We start from the raw sequence: 20,494 nt of genomic DNA, 5'->3' as shown, positions 1-20,494 counted from the left end.
ATCAAATGGTATCGATGATTCAGCAAAGTGACGTAGACAACCAAACGAAGTTTACCAACCAATGTGCAGGTGTTCGTGTTACTAGCAACAGTATAATTTATATTTTTTACGAAAAAAATGGGTGCCGTCAAAAAATATTTCAAAAAGCAATTCCAAAGTAGCATGTTCAAACTCGAATATCGAACTGCTTCAGACTTTTATGGGAGTTGTTTTCAAAGCAACGATTCCTATTTACCTTTATTGGTAATTAGAGGTATATTGTTCTTTGGATCAATAGCTATAGTAATATCTTCCATAGTGCTGACTGCTAGAGGTGGAGAGGGCGGGTATTGGCCCATCTTCCTGACTCATTGGGGAATCGCTGCGAATATGATATGTACGGGAATCGGATTTGCTGTATCTTTACATGCATATATAAAACAGCCTTTCGGTAAGTTGAATGTGAAAAACAAACCTTACAATTAATTAATAAAAATATCCGAAGATTCGTAGTTTGTCAAATTATTATTAAATTAAATTAATTCAGGCTATGAAATTCAGTTAAATATAAACTATTATTTATTTTGTGAATGATTGTCGTTACTAATATCATTTCGCTTATGATTCATAGAAATTATAGTGTTTTTCAAATTACAGGCGACGACTTCGAATTACCGTGGTTAGTAAAAGTCTATTGGATTTCATCAAACATAGCGATTCCTCTGTCATTCTTTATTACTATATTTTACTGGACATTGCTGTCGGGTTTCGTAAGTGAAGATGGAGGTAATTATAAATTTTTAATAGGTACAGTTTTATATTGTTTGTCCGTCGCAATTATATTAACGCACATGTCCAGCATTAACATATACTATGCCAAGAACTTCCCTTTCCGGCAATACGGCCTTTGTATTCAAAGTTGCAACAATAAAGAAGGCTGTTAGGCTTGCAACCTAAACAAATATTCCAGTGTGCCTAAAGTTATTTGCACCGTGATGCCCTAAAAAAACATTTTTTTGTACTTCCTACCTACCTCTTCTTTCATAATATTATCTACTCCACACAGTAGGTTGTCTGGAAGAATGTGGTGACTCTTAAGTCATAAGGCCGCTTCTGTGCTAGACTAGTAATAAGTTTTAATGTTTGTACTTATGCCAGCACAATAAAGTGTTAATAAATAATAAAAAAGACGAGTGGCACTCGGGGACTGCCGCGGTAAAGCTATTGCATAGCATGCCTTGAGCCTTCAAGCCACACCTCCGTGCCCGTCGGAGTGGGGAGCGTGAGGTTTTTTCGTTACGTAATTTCTGGATTCGGTCCCTGCCACAGACAATAGATCTAAATAGACCACGCAAGTACCGCGATCTGTATGAAAACCAAGCGTGTCATATTTTTTGTACTTTTTGTGTCTTAATGTAGGTAATAGCACAGACTAATAATAATATACTACGTATACAAGTAATAGGTATGTCTGTGGTCCCCGCGCTCAAGGCCCGCGATAGAAGCTATAAAATAGCTTAAAAAAACATTGAATTTTTTAAATTTGTTACGACTGAAAGCGCATCGCGACTGGAACTTATGCTACGACCTACGCTTCTCGATGTACAGTTTCAGCAGCCTTTTAATATACTTATAATAGACTAGCTTCGCGCCCGCGGCTTCGCCCGCTCAGTCTAAAACCTATTGAATTACCTATGTACAAAAACCTTCCTCTTGAATCACTCTATCTATTAAAAAAACCGCATCAAATGCCATTGCGTACCTAGTTTTAAAGATTTAAGCATACAAAGGGACATAGGGAAATAGGGACAGAGAAAGCGACTTTGTTTTATACTATGTAGTGATAGTGATAGGTAATCTGTATCATATCTTAAATTAAATCTTAAATGAATCATCTATGGCATGTACCCGAAAGTTAGGGAACATTTTATACGAGCATATTACAAAGGTAACATCTAAACAAATTATAACCATTTAAATTTTCAGGAGAGCTCGAATTCGCCATTAACAAAGTATTGGATATTTTCATCCACGCTATCAACAGTGTTGTAATGTTCCTGCTCCTGGTGACAGCAAGGCAGCCAGTGTACCTGCTGCACTTTTACCACGTTGTGCTATTTGCACTCGTTTACTTGTTCTTCAGTGTTATTTATTATGCAGCTGGAGGGACTGATATGTAAGTGATTTATTTTAAATTTTAAAATATTAAAAATGTTCATAATCATCCCCTATGCCATTTAATGATGATGAAAATTGGTAAAATATTTGGATATACTGATTAATGTAGTGGTCAAACTGATTGTAGTCTCAGATTGTAGTATTAATACCAAGATTTTCAGATATATTCGAAGGTAAATTTGAAGTATGATTAATGAGTGCTTTGGAATTAGTGAATCATACTAAGTAAACTCGCGTAGAGCACACGAATGGCTGAATGTTTATATGATAAATTCGTGACGACTCAATAAATTTCGTTTTAAGTTCTTTTAAAATAAGAATTGAATTTCTAAATAATACACCAAAGTATTTCGTCGTTTTAGTCGTGGAACTTCCACTGCTGACCAAAAGCCTTACTCAAAGGTACAATAAAATACACACCTATTTACTTATTTGAAGATTGTTTATTTCTTTCCCATAGGTTTGGCAACCCGTTCGTCTATCCAATGCTCGACTGGAGCAATCCTGGTATAGCTGTACTGACGGGAGTCTTCTCTGCTGTTCTGATCATTATCCTACATTTCTTGGTCAGCTTCATAGTTGTGGGTCGAGATGCATTGAGCAGATGGATTTTAAATTAATAAACAATATTAGATGCTAAGATTTAGAGTAAACGGAAAATTTTTGATGATTTTCTTTGTAAATATGTGATAAGAAGGATTTTAAGTAGAAATAGATAGGATAATTCTTCGTATAATTGCGATAACTCGAGAGTCGAGATCACTAGGCTGACATATATTCCATAATCATCGTGTATAATAATTTAATTGAGTGGCGTTATTTATACTTTCACGATAAGGACTTGTTATTTACATGAGAGATTTACGGAAGACCATTATAAATTACTAACCGCTCCGAGCGGTTTCACCCCCGTGGCTCCACTCCTGTTGGTCGTAGCCGGTAGCGTGATGATATATACCGTATAGCCTTCGTCGATAAATGAGCTATCTAACACCGAAAGAATTTTTCAAATCGGTCCAGTAGTTCCCGAGATTAGATCGTTCAAACAAACAAACAAACTCTTCAGCTTTATAATATTAGTATACTTAGATAATGCAACCGAATATCCTTAACTCTCTTGTTTTAGAAATAAACAAGAAAATGAAAACAAGACAAATTTCTATGATTAAATGATAAAGCATCATTCAGCAAATCATTCAGTTTATACCTAATATCTTTATTTTATAAATTCAGATAACAACCTTTTTTTAGAAAACAACTTGTTCCTAATTAATCAATGTTTGTATTGTAAGTATTTAATGATATTAAAAGAAAGGAGATTAAAGTGATCATACTACATTAATTTGTTTTATTCCTTTTAACTTGTTATTTTTTATTTACAGACCTCAAATATATTTTATGTAGATCTAGTAAATATAGGTACTGAACATTTTATTTTTAAACATAATATAGTTAAACGTTTAATATAATATCTACTATATAAATCATAAAATTAATAAGAACCTTGAGAATAAACTCGGAGTACCTGCAAAAATATGTGAGTCAATACAATCGGTGCCTTTATCACTTACTAATCGTTACCAAAACCTTATCTCACACAATTGTTGCTGATAACGTTACAACAAATTTCCAATAAATATTATCATCAACATAAAATAGTTTAATCACCTGTATGTAACGAGAAATGTTCCTAATTAGATAGGAATGTTTCCTATTACGATAGTTAAAGATGAGTAATTTTGTAAATATAGCAGTACAGCAAAAGAAAGGTTCTTTTACCGAATCTGTGAATGTAAAATTATAGAAATTACAATAGCGTGCCATAATTTTGAATATGTATCCCTGTATGAGTGAATGCATACGTAAGTATGATAAGTCCTATTTAATTTTCGAGAGCTTAAGCCCAAGCTTTCCAACTTCAGTACCCACTTTAGTTCTACCCTCTACGTCTATTCACAGAATATAATCATATGTTGCTAATAGTGATGCAACGAATACGAATACGAATATTCGTATTCGCCGAATAGTAGACATTTACCGAATATTCGTATTCGGCGAATATACGAATTTTTAAAAACGAATATTTTTTTACGCAACTCTATTTACTAGGTATAAATTTAAAAATCGCGCGAAAAAATATGACGTGTTCAGAGACTGCTGATCCACTGGCCTTTTGGCGAGAAGATGTCCATTTTCCAAGTCAGAAAAAACTCGCCCAACAATATTTTTCTCTGAAGCCATGTACAGTCGCTTCGGAAAGACTTTTTTCAACGCCTGGAAACATCCAGACTGAAAAAAAATCGCCTAAAACCAGAAAATCTACGAATTTTATGTTTTTTAAATAAAAATTTGCCTATTGTACATTTTTATTATTAGAAGAGTAAACATTCATTAAATAAATAAGTCTTTTATTACCAATGCTAGATATTCGTATTCGTATTTGTATTCGCCGAATAGTAGGTTTGATATTCGTATTCGTATTCGTATTCGTATTCGTATTCGTAAAAGTAGTATTCGTTGCATCACTAGTTGCTAAACGAATAATTCAATAATAAATTATTTCTTAAATATTTTGATGGAAAAAAAATTTTTACATCTGCCCAAAAATATACACGGATATAAAACATGTAAATAAACGGAACCACAATCTCACTAGCGCTCTATTCTCAAATTACATCGGTGTACGACACGTAATATAACTTTATCACAAATCTTATCAGTGCGAACAGCTGTATCTCACTACAGGTACGCACACAAATCCAGCGTGCAGTATACATGTGAATTCCGCTCGTAATAATATTGATTTTTGCGCAAATGGGTGCCACCAAGAAATATTTTAAGCGACAGTTCAAAACTCAAATGTTCAAGTTAGAGTATGATGATGCGTCTGATTTCTACCTGGGATGTTTTCAAAAGAACCGATCATGTGTGCCGCTGTTGCTTTTGAGGGCTCTTTTATTTTTTGGTTCTGTTGCTATCGTGATAGCATCTATAGTGCTAACTGTAGAGGCTGGGAAAGGCGCCCATTGGCCCATATATTTGACACACTGGGGACTAGTCATGATGATGATCTCTACTGGCTTTGGATTCGCAATCTCTGTAGTTACATATATCAAAGGACCTATTGGTAAGTACTGTTATCAAATATAAATGTATTAAATTGATCGATACAAAGATTCATTGATCGATAGTTCAGTAGTTCTGTCGAACTTTAAAAAAGAATATGATATATGTATAACGTAGGTATATACCTATAGTTTTGTTCAAATGTTATGTCACTCAGTACACCTAAAATCTAATTTTGATAAAATATGTTTAAGACGTTTAAGTATTAAGATATTCAAGAATTTTATCTTTATAATTTGAAAAAATATGGATTAGGTATTTCGATTACATTTATTTTAAGACATTGGAAAAACAAAAAAGGCGAGATAACTGCGCCCATTTTATATTGCAATTGTTATTACTCAAGTAATAGCATATAGGTACTAAAAAGATTATTAAAATTCGGAGACATTTAAATACAATAAAATATATCACAATGGATGGCCTTATCGCTTAGTAATCACCTTGCACGGTGCACCCTGTATTTGCCTGTGAAATATATCAAACAATGGCATCGGTAATAAAAAACAATCTCTAATATTAAAACAAGATCGAATCTTCAGATACTAAGATATCTTTACGTTTATAACGACCAAGCATATGTATGTAAAAACACAAGATTAACATAAGTCTCCTTCTAGTCTGATTTTTATGGAGATTTCAAGAGACTAGAGAGGTTTCAGGTCAGTACATACTACTACATAGGCTACTCGACATTGTCGCGGGGAAACATCCTCATTCTCATTGGGAAGATCCATTATGATGCGCTTTAAAAAACTCCGAACAGATGGCGGATATGATATGTATGACAACTATTAATTTTCGTTGAGCACGTGGGCGGAAAACTACATAAAAGTTAAACTTTTTATTTAGAAACCAATCTCATAGATACATACTAAAGTTTTTTATAGTGAATTATCTTAATAGTGAATTATCTGAAGTGCTGCAATAGATATCTTACAATTTAATTACAGATGGAACTTTCGGGTTGCCCTGGTATGTGAAAGCATACTGGGTGCTATACAATATTGCGCTACCATTGGCCCTGTTTATTACAATCTTCTACTGGGTATTTTTGGCCGGGCTAGCAGACAGTGAAGAAGCAGGTATGTCTAACATTTTAATTTTTTATATTTAATATATAAAAACTCACATAGGCGTGCATATACTAAATCAAACTTATGCAGACTAAAACATGCTAAACCCTTCTAAAACCGTGCAGTGTTTGTACTGTGGTCTGTACTGTTGCGGGCACTCCTGTCGATTATTTTCCGCAACCTACGTGCAACGTAGTGTAATTAAAAAAACATAATTTCCGAATATTTAAAACAAAACGTAACAAAATATTGTTTCTCATTATTAAACTATTGCATTACCTACTTAAAAAAATTATTACTTGCATATAATTAAAAAACCGTCTTTTGAATTCCATAGGAAAGCATCAACTTATTATACCTATCTTCATACATTAACTTAACCCCTTCCTCTTCAGCGGAGTTAGAGCTTGCGGTGAACGAGGTGCTTGATATTTTCATCCACGCCATAAACAGCGTGGTTATGGTATTATTGCTACTGATTGCAAGACAGCCTGTGTTCATACTGCACTTCTACCAAGTCTTCGGCTTTGCACTGGTGTACATGTTCTTCAGCCTTATCTACCACTTTGCTGGTGGAGTTGACCAGTAAGCACTGAGTTTTATCATTATTTTTATTTGTCCAGCCAGCCATTATGGTTATTTGCAGTCCTTAGTGCAGTTAGATTCATGTGTTTTAATTAATGTGTGTGAAATGAATAATACTTGATAGTAATATCACATGATTACAATAATCACCGACAAACGAGCCAAAAAATTGTGATGTTCTGTCAACTTCAACTCTTATAAACTTATACTGTTATAATTAATAACTTTGAATAGCTAAGAGTTTAATACAAGACTCAAGAGGCAACGAGAAACAACAGACAGCAACTTATGAACCCCAACAATTTTGTCTCAAAGAACAATGTCTCCTTACAGATTTGGTCTACCATACATCTACCCCGTGCTCGACTGGAACCAGCCCGGCATAGCCGTCCTTGCGGTGCTGTTCTCTGCTATCCTGATCATCATCATCCACTTCCTGGTTGCCCTTCTAGTGCAAGCGAGGGACGCTATCGGCAAATGTTATAGGAAAGACAATGGATTTAGTTTGGCCAGCTAGTTCCATAATATCGAATTTATTAGTGTTATTCTGAGGAAAGGGTGTAGTACAACATGTACCACTAAAGATAAGCCAGTACATTGTAAATCCCACAGTAAATTAAACCCATTAGAAACATCAGAAACATAAGAAACTAAGCAGGACATGTACTTACTTAGTTACTTACTTCTATCTATATTTTTGAGCGCCTACTATTCACTACTCGCTTATTTGTTGTTACACATTTTTTCAAAACTTTTTCACTCATAAACAAAGCTTTAAGTTCTTTGTATATTGTGTGGAGAATCTGACTTGTACATATACTACTAGTTGAATTTTATTTTTGTACTAATTTTATAAATAAATTATGTTACAAAAACTTGAATTTTAATTTTTGGTCCCTGCAAATGTTAGTGCATTGGGGAGCCACGGATTCAACAAACAAAATATTGAAATTTACCGACACACTAGAAATATTTTCTATATACATATTATCATGATTCTCTATCCCCTATGTTTTATAAGAATAAAACACCATAAAAAACCCTTATCGTACATTAAGGTCAATAACTTATGTATAGAATAATTATTTGAAATTTGTGCACTTAAAAAAAATGATTGCAGAGGGACTTCTCAGTAAAAAAATTGGCGACGATAAGCCCTGACTCAATAGATAACGAACCCATGAGATATCATATCGGTTTAAAACGATAACGTTTATTTAGGTTATTTTTTAGTAATCATAAGCCAATAGAGTGAAAATGAGTGCCATTAAGAAGTTCTGTAAGGAGGAGTGTCAACTCCATATGATAGGATTGGAGCATCAGAAACCATCGGACTTTTATCTTAGTGTTTGGCAAACTACGAGATCTGCGGTACCCTTGCTAATATGGAGGACCTTACTGTTCTTGACTGCGTTGGGGATCATTATATCGTCGCTTACATTTTATATATTGAGTCCCGTTTCAGTGGGCTACTGGTTCATTTATTTGACTCATTGGGGCTTGCTTCTGATGCTCTTGTCAACGGGATTTGCAGTGGGGGTTTCAGCGCGCTGTTATTTTTATGGACCAATAAGTAAGTTCAATTTAAATTTATTCAAGGTACTTTACAATTAGTGATACATTCTGTAAATAAGTGAAATATACTTGTTTGTATTGTTTATGTATTCAATTCTATCTGAAAATTAAAGTTTAAGTCATCAATATTCATTGTAAACTGATTTCCTAACCATAAACAAAACCTGTGAAAATAATAAATAAATAAATAATAAATACTTGAACATAGGTGTATACTTATATTTTGCTATAATTTTTCTGCAGGCACTGAATATTGTTTGCCGTGGTATGTGAAAACTTACTGGGTGCTATACAATATATCCGTACCATTGGCATTCCTCATCACAGTATTCTATTGGAGTCTACTGTACGATTGTAAGTACCTACATTTTATTTTTAAATGCTATTTAAATTATATACTCATACTTTTCATAGGTATACAGGGTGTAATCGTTAAGTGTGCACAGGCGATTATTCCGTAACTATTACAGATATCAAAAAACTTTAAACTGATATCGAAAGTACTTAACCTAATGAGTAAAATGGCCATAATAAATTTTTAAAAATAAAACGAGAAATATCTAAAAAATTAACTTGAAACCCTCCCATACATTTAGTATGAGATACGAATATCCCATGTACATGGGTTGATCCAAAAGTAATGATAATCAATATTAAACAAGGTCATTACAGTTATAATAATTATGTACATAGTTCTCTAGATAGTCTTCTAACTAGAAAATATACTTAATTTTTTTTTCCTAAACTTAAAAAAAAAACTTTGACTTCATCCACAAAAAACCCCTCCACGCGGCCATCACTTCGCTGTCGTCTTATAATAATTTATTGCTAAGAAAGTGTTTCTTGTGCCGAGGAAAGAGGTAAAAGTAAATAGGAGCTAGATCTAAAAAATAGGGTAGGTGTTCAAGCATTTGGAATGCCGATTTTTGAATGGCAGCCATCGCAACTGACGCTTTGTGATCTGGTGCGTTGTCTTGGTGAAACAGCGTTCAGGTCCGCAGTTTGCCATGTCTCTTTTCCTTACTAACCTACCGCAATCTTTTAATTTGGTCTGTTTAGTAAGAGCCCAATAAAGTGGCTACCTTTTTAAAATATTCCACCATAATTATTCCTTCAGCGTCCCAAAAAACTACCGCTTTAATCTAACCTACTGATTTTCACATTGAATTTCTTCATCGTCACTTTGGAAGCTCGCATCAAGGACATTGATTGTTTTTTGGTTTCAGCATAAACATGGTGAACTCGGGTAACGTCCATGATCACAAAACGTGAAAAAAATTAACCTGATATCATTAAAAATTTAGAAATTTACCCTCTACATGTCGAATCGTTGTTTCTTCTTTTCGTCGGGAAACATTCTGGTACGCACGGTTCACATTCAAATTAATGTAAATAATTGGAAACGTGGCCTGTTGATATGATTTTTTTGTGATTACTTAGTGAATACATGAGCAAGCAAAAAACATTTATTTTATCTTTTTATGTGCACAGGAAATACCCAATTATCATTACTTTTGGATCAACCTAGTACATTTAATATGAAAGATTTTAGCTTTTTCTTTCTTTTTTTGGTTTAATTACTTCGCAAATTTGAAGGGAAGTTCATTTAGAAACTGTAAATAGACCTCCTCATTGTATTGCACAATGAGGACATCACTTCGAAAATCTGCTATGAATACAAAATGTATGGGAAATATAATGTATGGGAGCGTTTAATGTAACATTATTGGATATTTCTCGTTTTATTTTTAAAATTTTATTATGGCCATTTTACTCATTAGGTTAAGTACTTTCGATATCAGTTTAAAGTTTTTTGGTATCTGCAATAGTTACGGAATAATCGCTTGTGCACACTTAACGATTACACCCTGTATATTGTGTCAGTCTACTGTCTATCCGCTAACGTTTATGGCCTACGTATTACCTACATGGTATTACTTTGTAACTCACGTTTTTAAGTTTTAAAATTAAATTATTTTTAACTTAAATGTGACACGGCATGTGTATTCATTATTAAAAAATCGCTATATTGAACTTACACTTCTTTTGGCGCGATGGAGAAAAATGATGAAAGTGAATTTTTACTATGTGCGACACCTAAATTTAACAGGCTAACAGCATGAAGTTAGTTCTAGGTGGTATGTAACTATGTTCAAGTTGTATATTCTAGTATTTTTTTTTCCGTACGCCAAAGAAGTATAACTTCTAACGCTTGTACATATTATGTACACGCGTACTACATAAGTACACACACTCTTTTTTTAAATAATAATAAATAGTAGCTATCGTATAATGACACAGTTATTTCTAATTTACGATCAATGACTCATAATATCTCCTTATATAAAATTTATAACCCTTCGATTACAGCAAACTTCTTAGAAGAAATGAACCGTGGCTTGGACATCGCGATACATGGCATCAACTCGTTGGTGATGTTCCTGTTGCTGATCAGCTCGACCCACTCCACTCGGCTGGTACACTTGGCACATCCATTAGTATTAGCTGCCATTTATGTGATATTTGGCGTAATTTATTACGTAGCTGGTGGCACTGATCCGTGAGTTGTTGTCAGTTTTGTTAAGGAAAACTTGCTTTTACTTAATTGTTGAAATTTTTGAGAAGAAAAAAAAAGGACGCTCTTTGACATGGGAAGATATTAGTTCCAATATTTTTCTAATGTAAATTGTAAATAAAATCCATTTTTAACAAATAAATAAAAACATACCATAATATGGTAGAATATGGTAGAAACCCCTTCAATGTGCATGTCGGAAGAATTCATTAGGTTCTTAGTTATTATTTCACAAGGCTTACGATTCTCCTTATGTAATTTGTAAAACGAAATCGACTTTATTAAAATAGTTTATTCCTAATAATAATTATCATTAAACCAATGCCATAATTTAATAACATGGCTTTTAAACAACACAATGTCCTCAACAGACTTCGACTCAGTAGATCCAAACATTTTTACTAGATATGCTCTCGAACTGCAAATTTATTGCAATTCACCTGAAGTTAATATTGTTTAGTTTAGGTAGGTATATTTAATTGCCCTTTAGATACGAGTTAATATTAAATGCATGCGATTTTATTTCAACGGTACGGGATACCTACATTCTGCAGACAATAGTCATCATATTATAATTACGAGGCGATAATTTTACACCAGTAACAAAATTTAAAAAAACCTTGATCGCTGACGTACCCGGATCAAAATCTTTATATGCCATGACAATCACTTTCATTTTATGCCCTTTCCAAATGTATCAGGAATTTTGTTTTTCTTTTACATAGCTTTCGAATTATAAGTCAAAACTATCCTTTAGTCAACCTGATTTCATTAAAGTCAGACCACTTAAAAGGAGTTCACAAAAACACGCCCTTAAGAAATATGCATACATACTAGCTTACCTATATAAAAATATTTCTTAAGTTATCATGATGTCACTCAACACATAAGAATGGAATGTGAATATATCTATAAAGTAAAATTTATTAAAACTAAACCGCTTTCAAATCGTCAAATCATTTTTTAAATAGAACACACGGCAGGCACAATTAAAAATAAAAAATATAAAATCGGTTCACGCAGACGAAGGTGCTGTGGAAACAGACCCAAAAAATACAGTCGAATTAAGAAGCTCCTCCTTTTTTTAGTAGAGTAGATAGAAATATAGAATGAAAAACATAATACCCTATAAGGCAGCATCACTTGATCAGAAACCTGACTTCGTGGTAATTTTGAACCTAATGCGTTAATAACACTTCAATATAAAAGATAGAACAATAAAGATGACCTTCATTTAAAATTGATGATTAATTGGTAAATCTGTTCCGTGATGCACGAACGTGATTGTTACCTTATAAATGAATATGTACTACCTACGTAAAGACGTACCTTCATACATCAATTAAAAATAGACTAATTAGGCTAGATTATTAAAAAGGCCTGAATACTGATATAAGTACATGTCTTAGGTAATTTAACAATAACTGTAAGTAAAGTTGAAAAAATATATATTCATTAAACCATTAATTTTCTATCTTTTATAGAAAATCATTGTTCTCTCACTACCGAGTTACCGACTACTCACTAACGTCTAAAGGTCACGGTCAAACAATAATTCATCATAATTATAAACACACATAGTTGCATTTGAAGAAATCAATTGATATATGACTTTATTTCCAGTTATGGCAACCCATACGTATATCCTGTGGTTGACTGGACCAAGCCCGGGACAGCATGTCTGGTGATCTTCATCACTTTGATTCTCCTATTTAGCTTACATTTGGTTACAATGGGCATTTCAGCAATTCGAACAGCTGTAGCCAATAAAATCCTGCGACCAAACGTAGCAGTACAAGTCGATGAAGATCTAGCTCTAAGAAATAGAAACGAATCGCTTGCGTAACTTTGTTCTCGAAAAAAACAGATTTTTATTCTGTTCATGTTTGCCCATCGATTTAATGTAGTATTATCTATAATATATTTTCCTTAACTTATGACTTACAAAATATATACAATGTTATTTTTGCATCGAAATAAAATGAATTTGTTACTCATTTATTGTTTTATTCCTCCATGTGTGTTTGAGTTAACTAGGTAGTAATGATTACCAAACATGCTCTTTCACATTGCAAGATAAAGGTGGTCAAACGTTACGAAAGTTGGTTAGTTGTGAAAGAGAAATGCAAAATGCTTACTGCCTTACTGGCCCACCGCCCTGGTCTAAACATTAACCATTTTGTAACTTTATTAGTGTTGTGTACCTACATAAGCTATCATATATCGACATAGGTATCAAATGAAAATTCATTTCTAAATAAGTAATCTAGAGTTAGAGCTCAAATACAGAATTCTTAATAGAGCACTAACTTCTCAAGCTCCTAGGTAGATATTTAGTGCTACGAAGGCAAACGTGATTTTTATTGTGTTTTCTAAAATAATTAATTATTAAATGAGGCATACATTTTAGGTTTAATACCTAGTTCAACGAGATAAAATCACAGGATAAAATATACGAGGTTTTACCATGGGTTTTACATTGACGGACGTCTGAGATCTCGTTGTCAACTGTCTGTTTTTTAAAGCCTTGGTAATATAAGCTTTATCAATATTATTTCTAAATAAAATATCTGGCTGAGATGCCTTATAATTACAATGAAATTCTTAATTTGTCACTCTACGGTCGATATTGTGTAAGTGGATTTTTTGTTTGATTTATTATTATTCATAATACCTACCTTCCTAAACATTTATTTATCAGGATCTACGGTCACAAATTACTAAATTTAAGGATTTGTAGGTTAAGGTATACCTACACATGGGTCACCGACTCCCAGTTCTAATCAAAAAAGTAATCCAACCTTGCATAGCTAAAACCTGTATTCCCTGTCCTGACCCACTCACATGTCGTGGCATTGAATCACGATACAGCAGTTTTGCCACAGGTTTTGCTGTGCGAAAGAATGGATTACATAAAGTTTGTAGTTTACGCAAGTCAGCCGGGTAGACACAACTGCACAACCATCTCAGTCGAACGCGAAACGCACGCGCTTTATAATTTGTACGGCAACTTACGGAAGAAAAAAAAATTTTTTTTGTTCTAAATTCACAGACATTTTTTTTTATTTTTTGTTAACAAATATCTCCAATGCGAGTTTTCCGAGACCAAAGTTATCCTATTTCATATATTGACAAGTGATAAAAGATATATCATCGATAAGGAATCCGCTCATTCCTATTACAAATGTTTACGAATTGTGAAATGTTTAGTTCAGCCGTAAACTGAGTCATTATGATTTTATAGAAGTGTCTAGTGTAGTGGACTATCAAAGCTGTGACAATGGTGAAATGTTCCAGGAAGAGTGTGAAGGTTTCTGATTTGTGGGTGCTTTCGAATGAGAAGCTGAGTGATTTTTATTTATCGTCATGGCAAAGAGGAGAGTCGCCAGTGCCAATGCTGGTGATAAGGCTGCTCCTGGCAGCGGGTGCCACGGCCATCCTCACGTGGTCTCTCTACTGCGGTGCTAGTCCTTACTGGCTGATATTCCTGACCAACTGGGGGGTACTGATGGTCTTCATTATGACCTTCAGTGGGTTGAATGTATCCTTGTTTGCTATATGTAAGAAGCTTCCGGGTAAGTAATAATATATATGTAGGTAGATACCTAGTTTTTTCCTTATTGGGATGCATTAATTGTAAACAATAATTGTCATTAAAAGTTAAGAGTAATTTGTTTCAATGGTATTAATTTTGTTGTTCATGAGCGTTTCGATAACTTTGTTCTATCTTTACGATATGGTAAGTAATGGAATAATAGGTCTCGAGATATTGAGAATTATAAAATAGATTAACAGCAGTTAATAAGTTTAAAAAATCTGTAATATCACAGTACCTAAATAGATAAAAATATTGATGTTTTCAGAAAATAACGAAAGTATGAACCAACATCCAGATCATCATCACTATACATAGATAAAGTCATTGTCAGTCTTTCATCTTCAGTGAAAGACCTTCATTAATTTGTCTCGTAAATTTGCATTTATACTCCCTTACATGATAGCGAACAATTAACCAAATTAATTACAAGGCTTCAGGAGCATTGAATTGAAGGTAAATTGACTATCAAACTTCTGCATTTCTCTTTTGAACACTGTAAGAAACTCCCAATTTATAAATTTTAAACACAGTGTTATAAAAAAAACCCGCATTAGGCCGAAACAATAGATGAGTACTTATTCCGTAGCCCTTCAAACCTGAGACAATGAATAGAGGATAATGAACAGATTTTTTCATGTTTCATTTGATCACGTACCTACAAAAAAACAAAGCACAGGCACAAAGGCATGCAATTATTACAAAAATAGTGTCAATTGATTTTTTTTAAGAAAATTATACTTACTAGACATAAACTTGGTACCTAGGTGGCTAGGTAGGTACTAAGAGTCACAAATATTACCTAGGTATATGCTGTAGAAATTCAAGTACCTACGATTATCAGACACGATTAAATTGCATTCAACATAAGTTATGGGAGAAACGTCTATTACAGTTTAAAATCACTGTATCAAAAGTTACATCTTTATTACGATCAATACTCTGCAGAAACCTAGTTGTTTAGGTAATATTCTATATGAGATAATTAATTCTAAAACAATAACTTGCCTTAATTATTGACTGAAAGACCGGATTCCAATTAATAACATATTAAAAGTTAATTTACTCGTACCGTCGTACGTATTCTTAGCTAAATCAGCACTATATAAAAATGATTAACGTATCACTCAAACGTCATTATCTCGAACTAAATTAATTACAGAAAAACCGCAAGAGTTTCTGACATAGATTAATAAATGCCGTAAAAACCCGTTGCATTCAACAGGCACAAAATTTAAACCTGTTTCCAGGGTGCTACCGGCATTTACCAGACTTTTAGAATCACTTCCAAGAATACACCCGAGAAACCCACTTTTACTTGGCGGTAGGAAACATTGCAAAACGAGTTGCAGCAATCAACGCTTCGATGACACTCGTAATGGACGAGCCATATTAAAAGTGACCTTGACGTTATGTAATTTGCTTAATTTGCTGGTCATACAACTTTGTTTCGTGTTCATGTTATATATAAAGGGCTAAAAATCATTCTAAATATGACTCTTCAAATGTAGGCTAAAATAATTTACAATTAATCTAATAAGGCAGTTGGGTAGCTAAGTAATAAGTATTGGGAAGGTTGCATGCAATGCAGATTTTTTGTCGCTAGAAATATGGTTCCCGTATAGATCTAAAAGCAGCCTTATCCGTTAGTTTAAAAGCTAGGCAGGATGTTGTGTAAACAACGCTTTATCCCGTTTTCATTCAGGCTCGCTATTTGACTGTATTTGTATTCAGCGAACCCGCGACATGGTGCACACTGCACGGTAATAACAGACCCATAATTGCCTATCTCTTATGTATGATGAAACAAGTCTATGAGTGCTGTCGGTTTACAAATATCGCAAGGATTAACAATGTTTACATGTTCACGCAATCCCACTTGGGATCCTTGTACATATAACGAAGACATAAAAACAATTCCACTAGGTATATAATATACCTACCCGTTTCAAGGAAATATTTTTTAGATCCTATATACTTTCTTAGAAATAAATGATTTTAATTCATAATGACAACAATTATTTGTCTCGTCATGCCAAGGCGAAAAACCATGTACGAGGTGTACCTACATGTACACTGTACCTACCTACTTACATATATCTCACAAATACCATCTTTAGATTCTCAGAGAAATTGTATGCTTGTTTTATATGAAGTTACTATCTATGTAGGTAATTACTAAAACTGTTTTTATTTTATACTTTTAGATGTTGCCGATGGAGATCTACCGTGGTATATCAGTTTATATTGGCTCATGTATAACATTGCAGTTACAATATCTTTCATGATAACAGGCCTTTATTGGGTCCTTTTATACGATCCAGGTTGGTATATTACACGTTACTTGGCGATTAAAAGAAATTATTAAGACGCAATCATTAGTCCGTAAAAATATAAGAGAACATTCTTATTGAATAAATAACATAACTACATATTTAAGAAGAAGAAGAAGAAGAAAAGTTTATTCAACACCACACACATAATAAAAGGAAAAAAAAATAAACACAAAACAAAAGCAACAAATTAAAAAAGAAAAAAAATAGTACTTATTCCTAATCAGTGTGGTGCTAAAAAGGGTCGCTACTCAGCATGTGCTGCACTTGTTGTGAAGCGCTGATTTTCAGTAGCCCCTTGTTGGAGTGCCAGTCAATAGACTTGAATTATAAAATATACGTATTATTATTTCTCATGTATACTTAAATATAGGTAATATATAAATAAATAAATAAATATATAATAATTAGTAGAATACACAACACAAGTACATAATATTAATAATAATAGTAATATAATATTTTAAACAAAACATAATAACATAATTTTACATATTATAGGTAATATGTATATGAAATTTCTTAATTTTTTTGAAAAAGGTGTCAAATTATTGTCTTTCGAGTGGTATATAATTAAAGACGATAAATAACTTTTCTTATTTGTTCGTTACATTTGTCACCTACGTAGATATCTGGTATCCATTATTCAATAACAATGCACTTACAAATATTTATAGTCGAGCTAAACATCCGCTTTACATAGTACATTAATATATTCCCAATTTTCCCCAGAACAGGATGATGAAAGTGGCCATGGCTTTTGGTTGGATCTGACTACACACGGCTTTAACTCGTGCATAGTGTTCTGCGAGTTCATATTGTCACGAACACCCCTACGCTTTGTGCACATTTACCAGCCCATGGCTATAGGCCTGTGGTTCGCCATTTTCTCCGGTATCTATTATGCTGCAGGTGGCACGGACAGGTTAGTTTACACTTTACTGTTTTATAAACTTACAGTAGTCATTTTTAAACAGTTTGGTAATATCATTGTTCTGTGTTTTAATAATAATTACATAGAAATAAGTAGATGCATGTTTATAGAAGAGAAAAGAACGATAGGTACCTACAATATGAATACATATAACAAATAGCCAATAGGAGAGTTTGTCTTTAGATGTTGTAATCGATAAGTGTTTGTTACTCAATACGCCAAACCTATTGAGCGGATTTTTATGAAGGCAGTGTTGCTGGTACATGACATACATATAAGTACAATATTTGTTCGGGCAACAGCTATAATATAGGAAGGCACGAGCTAGTAATGTATAATTGAACTGGGTCAAATATATTAGTCATTTCATAACTTCACATTGAAACTATTGACATACAATCCAGAGTTGGCAATTTATTGTCTTGCGCCTACGTACATTTCTATAAATATTATTTCTTTGTAGCTTGGGAAACCCCTTCATTTATGAAATATTGGATTGGCGAGAACCAACTCGATCGCTGACCCTGATCGCCGCTTCAGTGGCAGCTCTGATCATCTTGTTCACTTTGCTCTGGGGCCTAACCCTCTGCAGGGACAAGATCTCTGTAGCTGTCATCAGAACAACCAGCTTGGATCTCCCGTTTACTCCACCTGATCGTCTCTCGGAGACTGTATAAGTACCTATACTAGACGTTCTAGATCAATAATAATGCATTTACAATAACAATCAGTATGGTTTGCAAATAAAGAAGGTTCGTCGGATTGTAACGAGTTTTTATAGCGTGTAAACCAGTTGAACCAGAACGCAATCATCGCAAGTTATCTTTAGAACTTCAATGATTGTATTTACGCATGTGTACAAATATGGCTCAACTGTGTTATTGATAGCTGAATATATGATGATATAGAATACTGTTTATCACAGATTATACAGATTTTATTATCTAGTACCTGTGGATAGTTTACACGTCATTGTACCAAAAATAGAAAAAATTGAGATACGATATGATTGCATAGTAAGAATAAGGTTGCCGTACTCTATGGGTTGCCGTACCTATGTGTAGGCATATAAGCTGTGAATTACAAAATATTAGGGTCCATTTTTTCAGTAATTAGGTATTAATTATAAAAAAACTTAAGTTGATAAACGAGTTTCCCATAAAATTACTTTAATGTGAAGGGGATCAGAATAGGTATAAGTACCTATATTATATTTTTATAGCAATATAAAAATTTGTAAATACATATAAATAATCCTACTCAATATACTTACTTAAAATTTTTGATAAAGGCGAGGCTCAAAAAAATATGCTCAAATGTTTTATAATTTTTGACCTTCATTCAATTTCGTCTAAGAGAGAAATTGCATTTATAATGTAAGGCTTTATTATTTTTTAATTTTAACATTATGTATAAATACTCTTATACATAATAGTTGCATTGAATCAGCGACAGTAGATAAATACATAAGTAACTTAAATCATTAAGTTAACTTAGATCATTGTATTAAGTAGGTACGTCTACATTATCGGTTCAAACTAGCATTTTAATTTATTGCATTTTACCTTTAAATTTACATTAAGTTTTATGTTTCCATAAAGACAGGGCATCGATAATAAATTGTATGAAAGCCACGATCGCAAAATGAAAAATATGTAAGTACAGTCTTTTGATGACATCATAAGCGCATGTAAAACGTGTAAAACTGATTTCTGGCGGTCGCGGTGGCGACGCTATATGTTGGTATATCCCTTGTTATGTCCATATTACTTTTACAAATCGATGTTAATATCGATGTTTCACATCTGCCAGGCGTCCCGTGACGGCTCACATTTTTTTTATAAATAAGTACCTGCTTTTTTTTTTGTATGTTTCGATGCAAGCGCAATTATATTTTACGCATCGAACAATGGGTAAAGGTTTAACTGAAAGTCAATTTGGAATAATTTTGGAAAGTTATTTCCTGATATTTTTTAATTTTATACATGTATGTATAAATTGTATAAACAAGCCTTGAGAGCTCAAAATGCAATTTGAAAATGTAATAAAAGTTAGGTATATTTAATAAATAAAATTTAAATTTAAAACTTATCCGTCAAATACATTTACATAATTTATAATGTTTGTAAGTATAAAAATTGTTTAGTCTTTTGATTGGTTTAGTTAAACCCAGAATACATAGTTCTTTTTATGCTGAGTTTCAAAAATAATATGAGGAAAATATAAAGGCCTTGGAAAATGTTGTTTGTTATTGATACTGATTGCAAAATAAAACGAAAATTATATTTTTTACTGTTTTCAGCTCTCAAGCAATCTTAGACTGTATCTAATTATTATAGGAAAATGTAAATAACGTCGATGTATTAAAGATATTTCGTATATTTTATACGTTTTTCATTTATTTTTCCTGTCTAATTTATGGATTAGTTTTCCTTCCATTCCATTTTGTATAAATTAATGTATGCCATTTTTAGATATCCAGGAAATTCCGAACGATCATGTTCATCAGCTATACATAATATATATGTACATAATACC

The 20,494-nt window shown here is 33.0% G+C and overlaps 4 protein-coding genes across 4 annotated transcripts; all 4 read left to right on the top strand.

Moving 5' to 3' along the window:
* The first annotated feature begins 25 nt into the window (after positions 1–25).
* On the top strand, positions 26–3,131 carry LOC123702707 (protein rolling stone-like). Its single transcript, XM_045650530.1, has 4 exons — positions 26–430; positions 637–765; positions 1,966–2,155; positions 2,618–3,131. The coding sequence occupies exons 1-4, from the start codon at positions 118–120 to the stop codon at positions 2,775–2,777; spliced, it is 792 nt and encodes a 263-aa protein (XP_045506486.1). The 5' UTR covers positions 26–117; the 3' UTR covers positions 2,778–3,131.
* A 1,649-nt stretch (positions 3,132–4,780) lies between these two features.
* On the top strand, positions 4,781–7,585 carry LOC123693830 (protein rolling stone-like). The gene is made up of 4 exons (XM_045639071.1): positions 4,781–5,284; positions 6,237–6,368; positions 6,755–6,944; positions 7,278–7,585. The coding sequence occupies exons 1-4, from the start codon at positions 4,972–4,974 to the stop codon at positions 7,459–7,461; spliced, it is 819 nt and encodes a 272-aa protein (XP_045495027.1). The 5' UTR covers positions 4,781–4,971; the 3' UTR covers positions 7,462–7,585.
* A 616-nt stretch (positions 7,586–8,201) lies between these two features.
* Positions 8,202–13,091, top strand: LOC123692918 (protein rolling stone-like). The gene is made up of 4 exons (XM_045637792.1): positions 8,202–8,517; positions 8,763–8,873; positions 10,890–11,079; positions 12,718–13,091. The coding sequence occupies exons 1-4, from the start codon at positions 8,202–8,204 to the stop codon at positions 12,938–12,940; spliced, it is 840 nt and encodes a 279-aa protein (XP_045493748.1). The 3' UTR covers positions 12,941–13,091.
* Positions 13,092–14,001: 910 nt separating this feature from the next.
* On the top strand, positions 14,002–20,340 carry LOC123694053 (protein rolling stone-like). Its single transcript, XM_045639353.1, has 4 exons — positions 14,002–14,669; positions 16,897–17,013; positions 17,755–17,947; positions 18,420–20,340. The coding sequence occupies exons 1-4, from the start codon at positions 14,375–14,377 to the stop codon at positions 18,631–18,633; spliced, it is 819 nt and encodes a 272-aa protein (XP_045495309.1). The 5' UTR covers positions 14,002–14,374; the 3' UTR covers positions 18,634–20,340.
* The last annotated feature ends 154 nt before the right edge of the window (positions 20,341–20,494 follow it).

Source organism: Colias croceus, chromosome 1 (genome assembly GCF_905220415.1).
Source record: "Colias croceus chromosome 1, ilColCroc2.1".
Taxonomy (NCBI): domain Eukaryota; kingdom Metazoa; phylum Arthropoda; class Insecta; order Lepidoptera; family Pieridae; genus Colias; species Colias croceus.
This window is presented reverse-complemented; position numbering and strand designations above follow the sequence as displayed.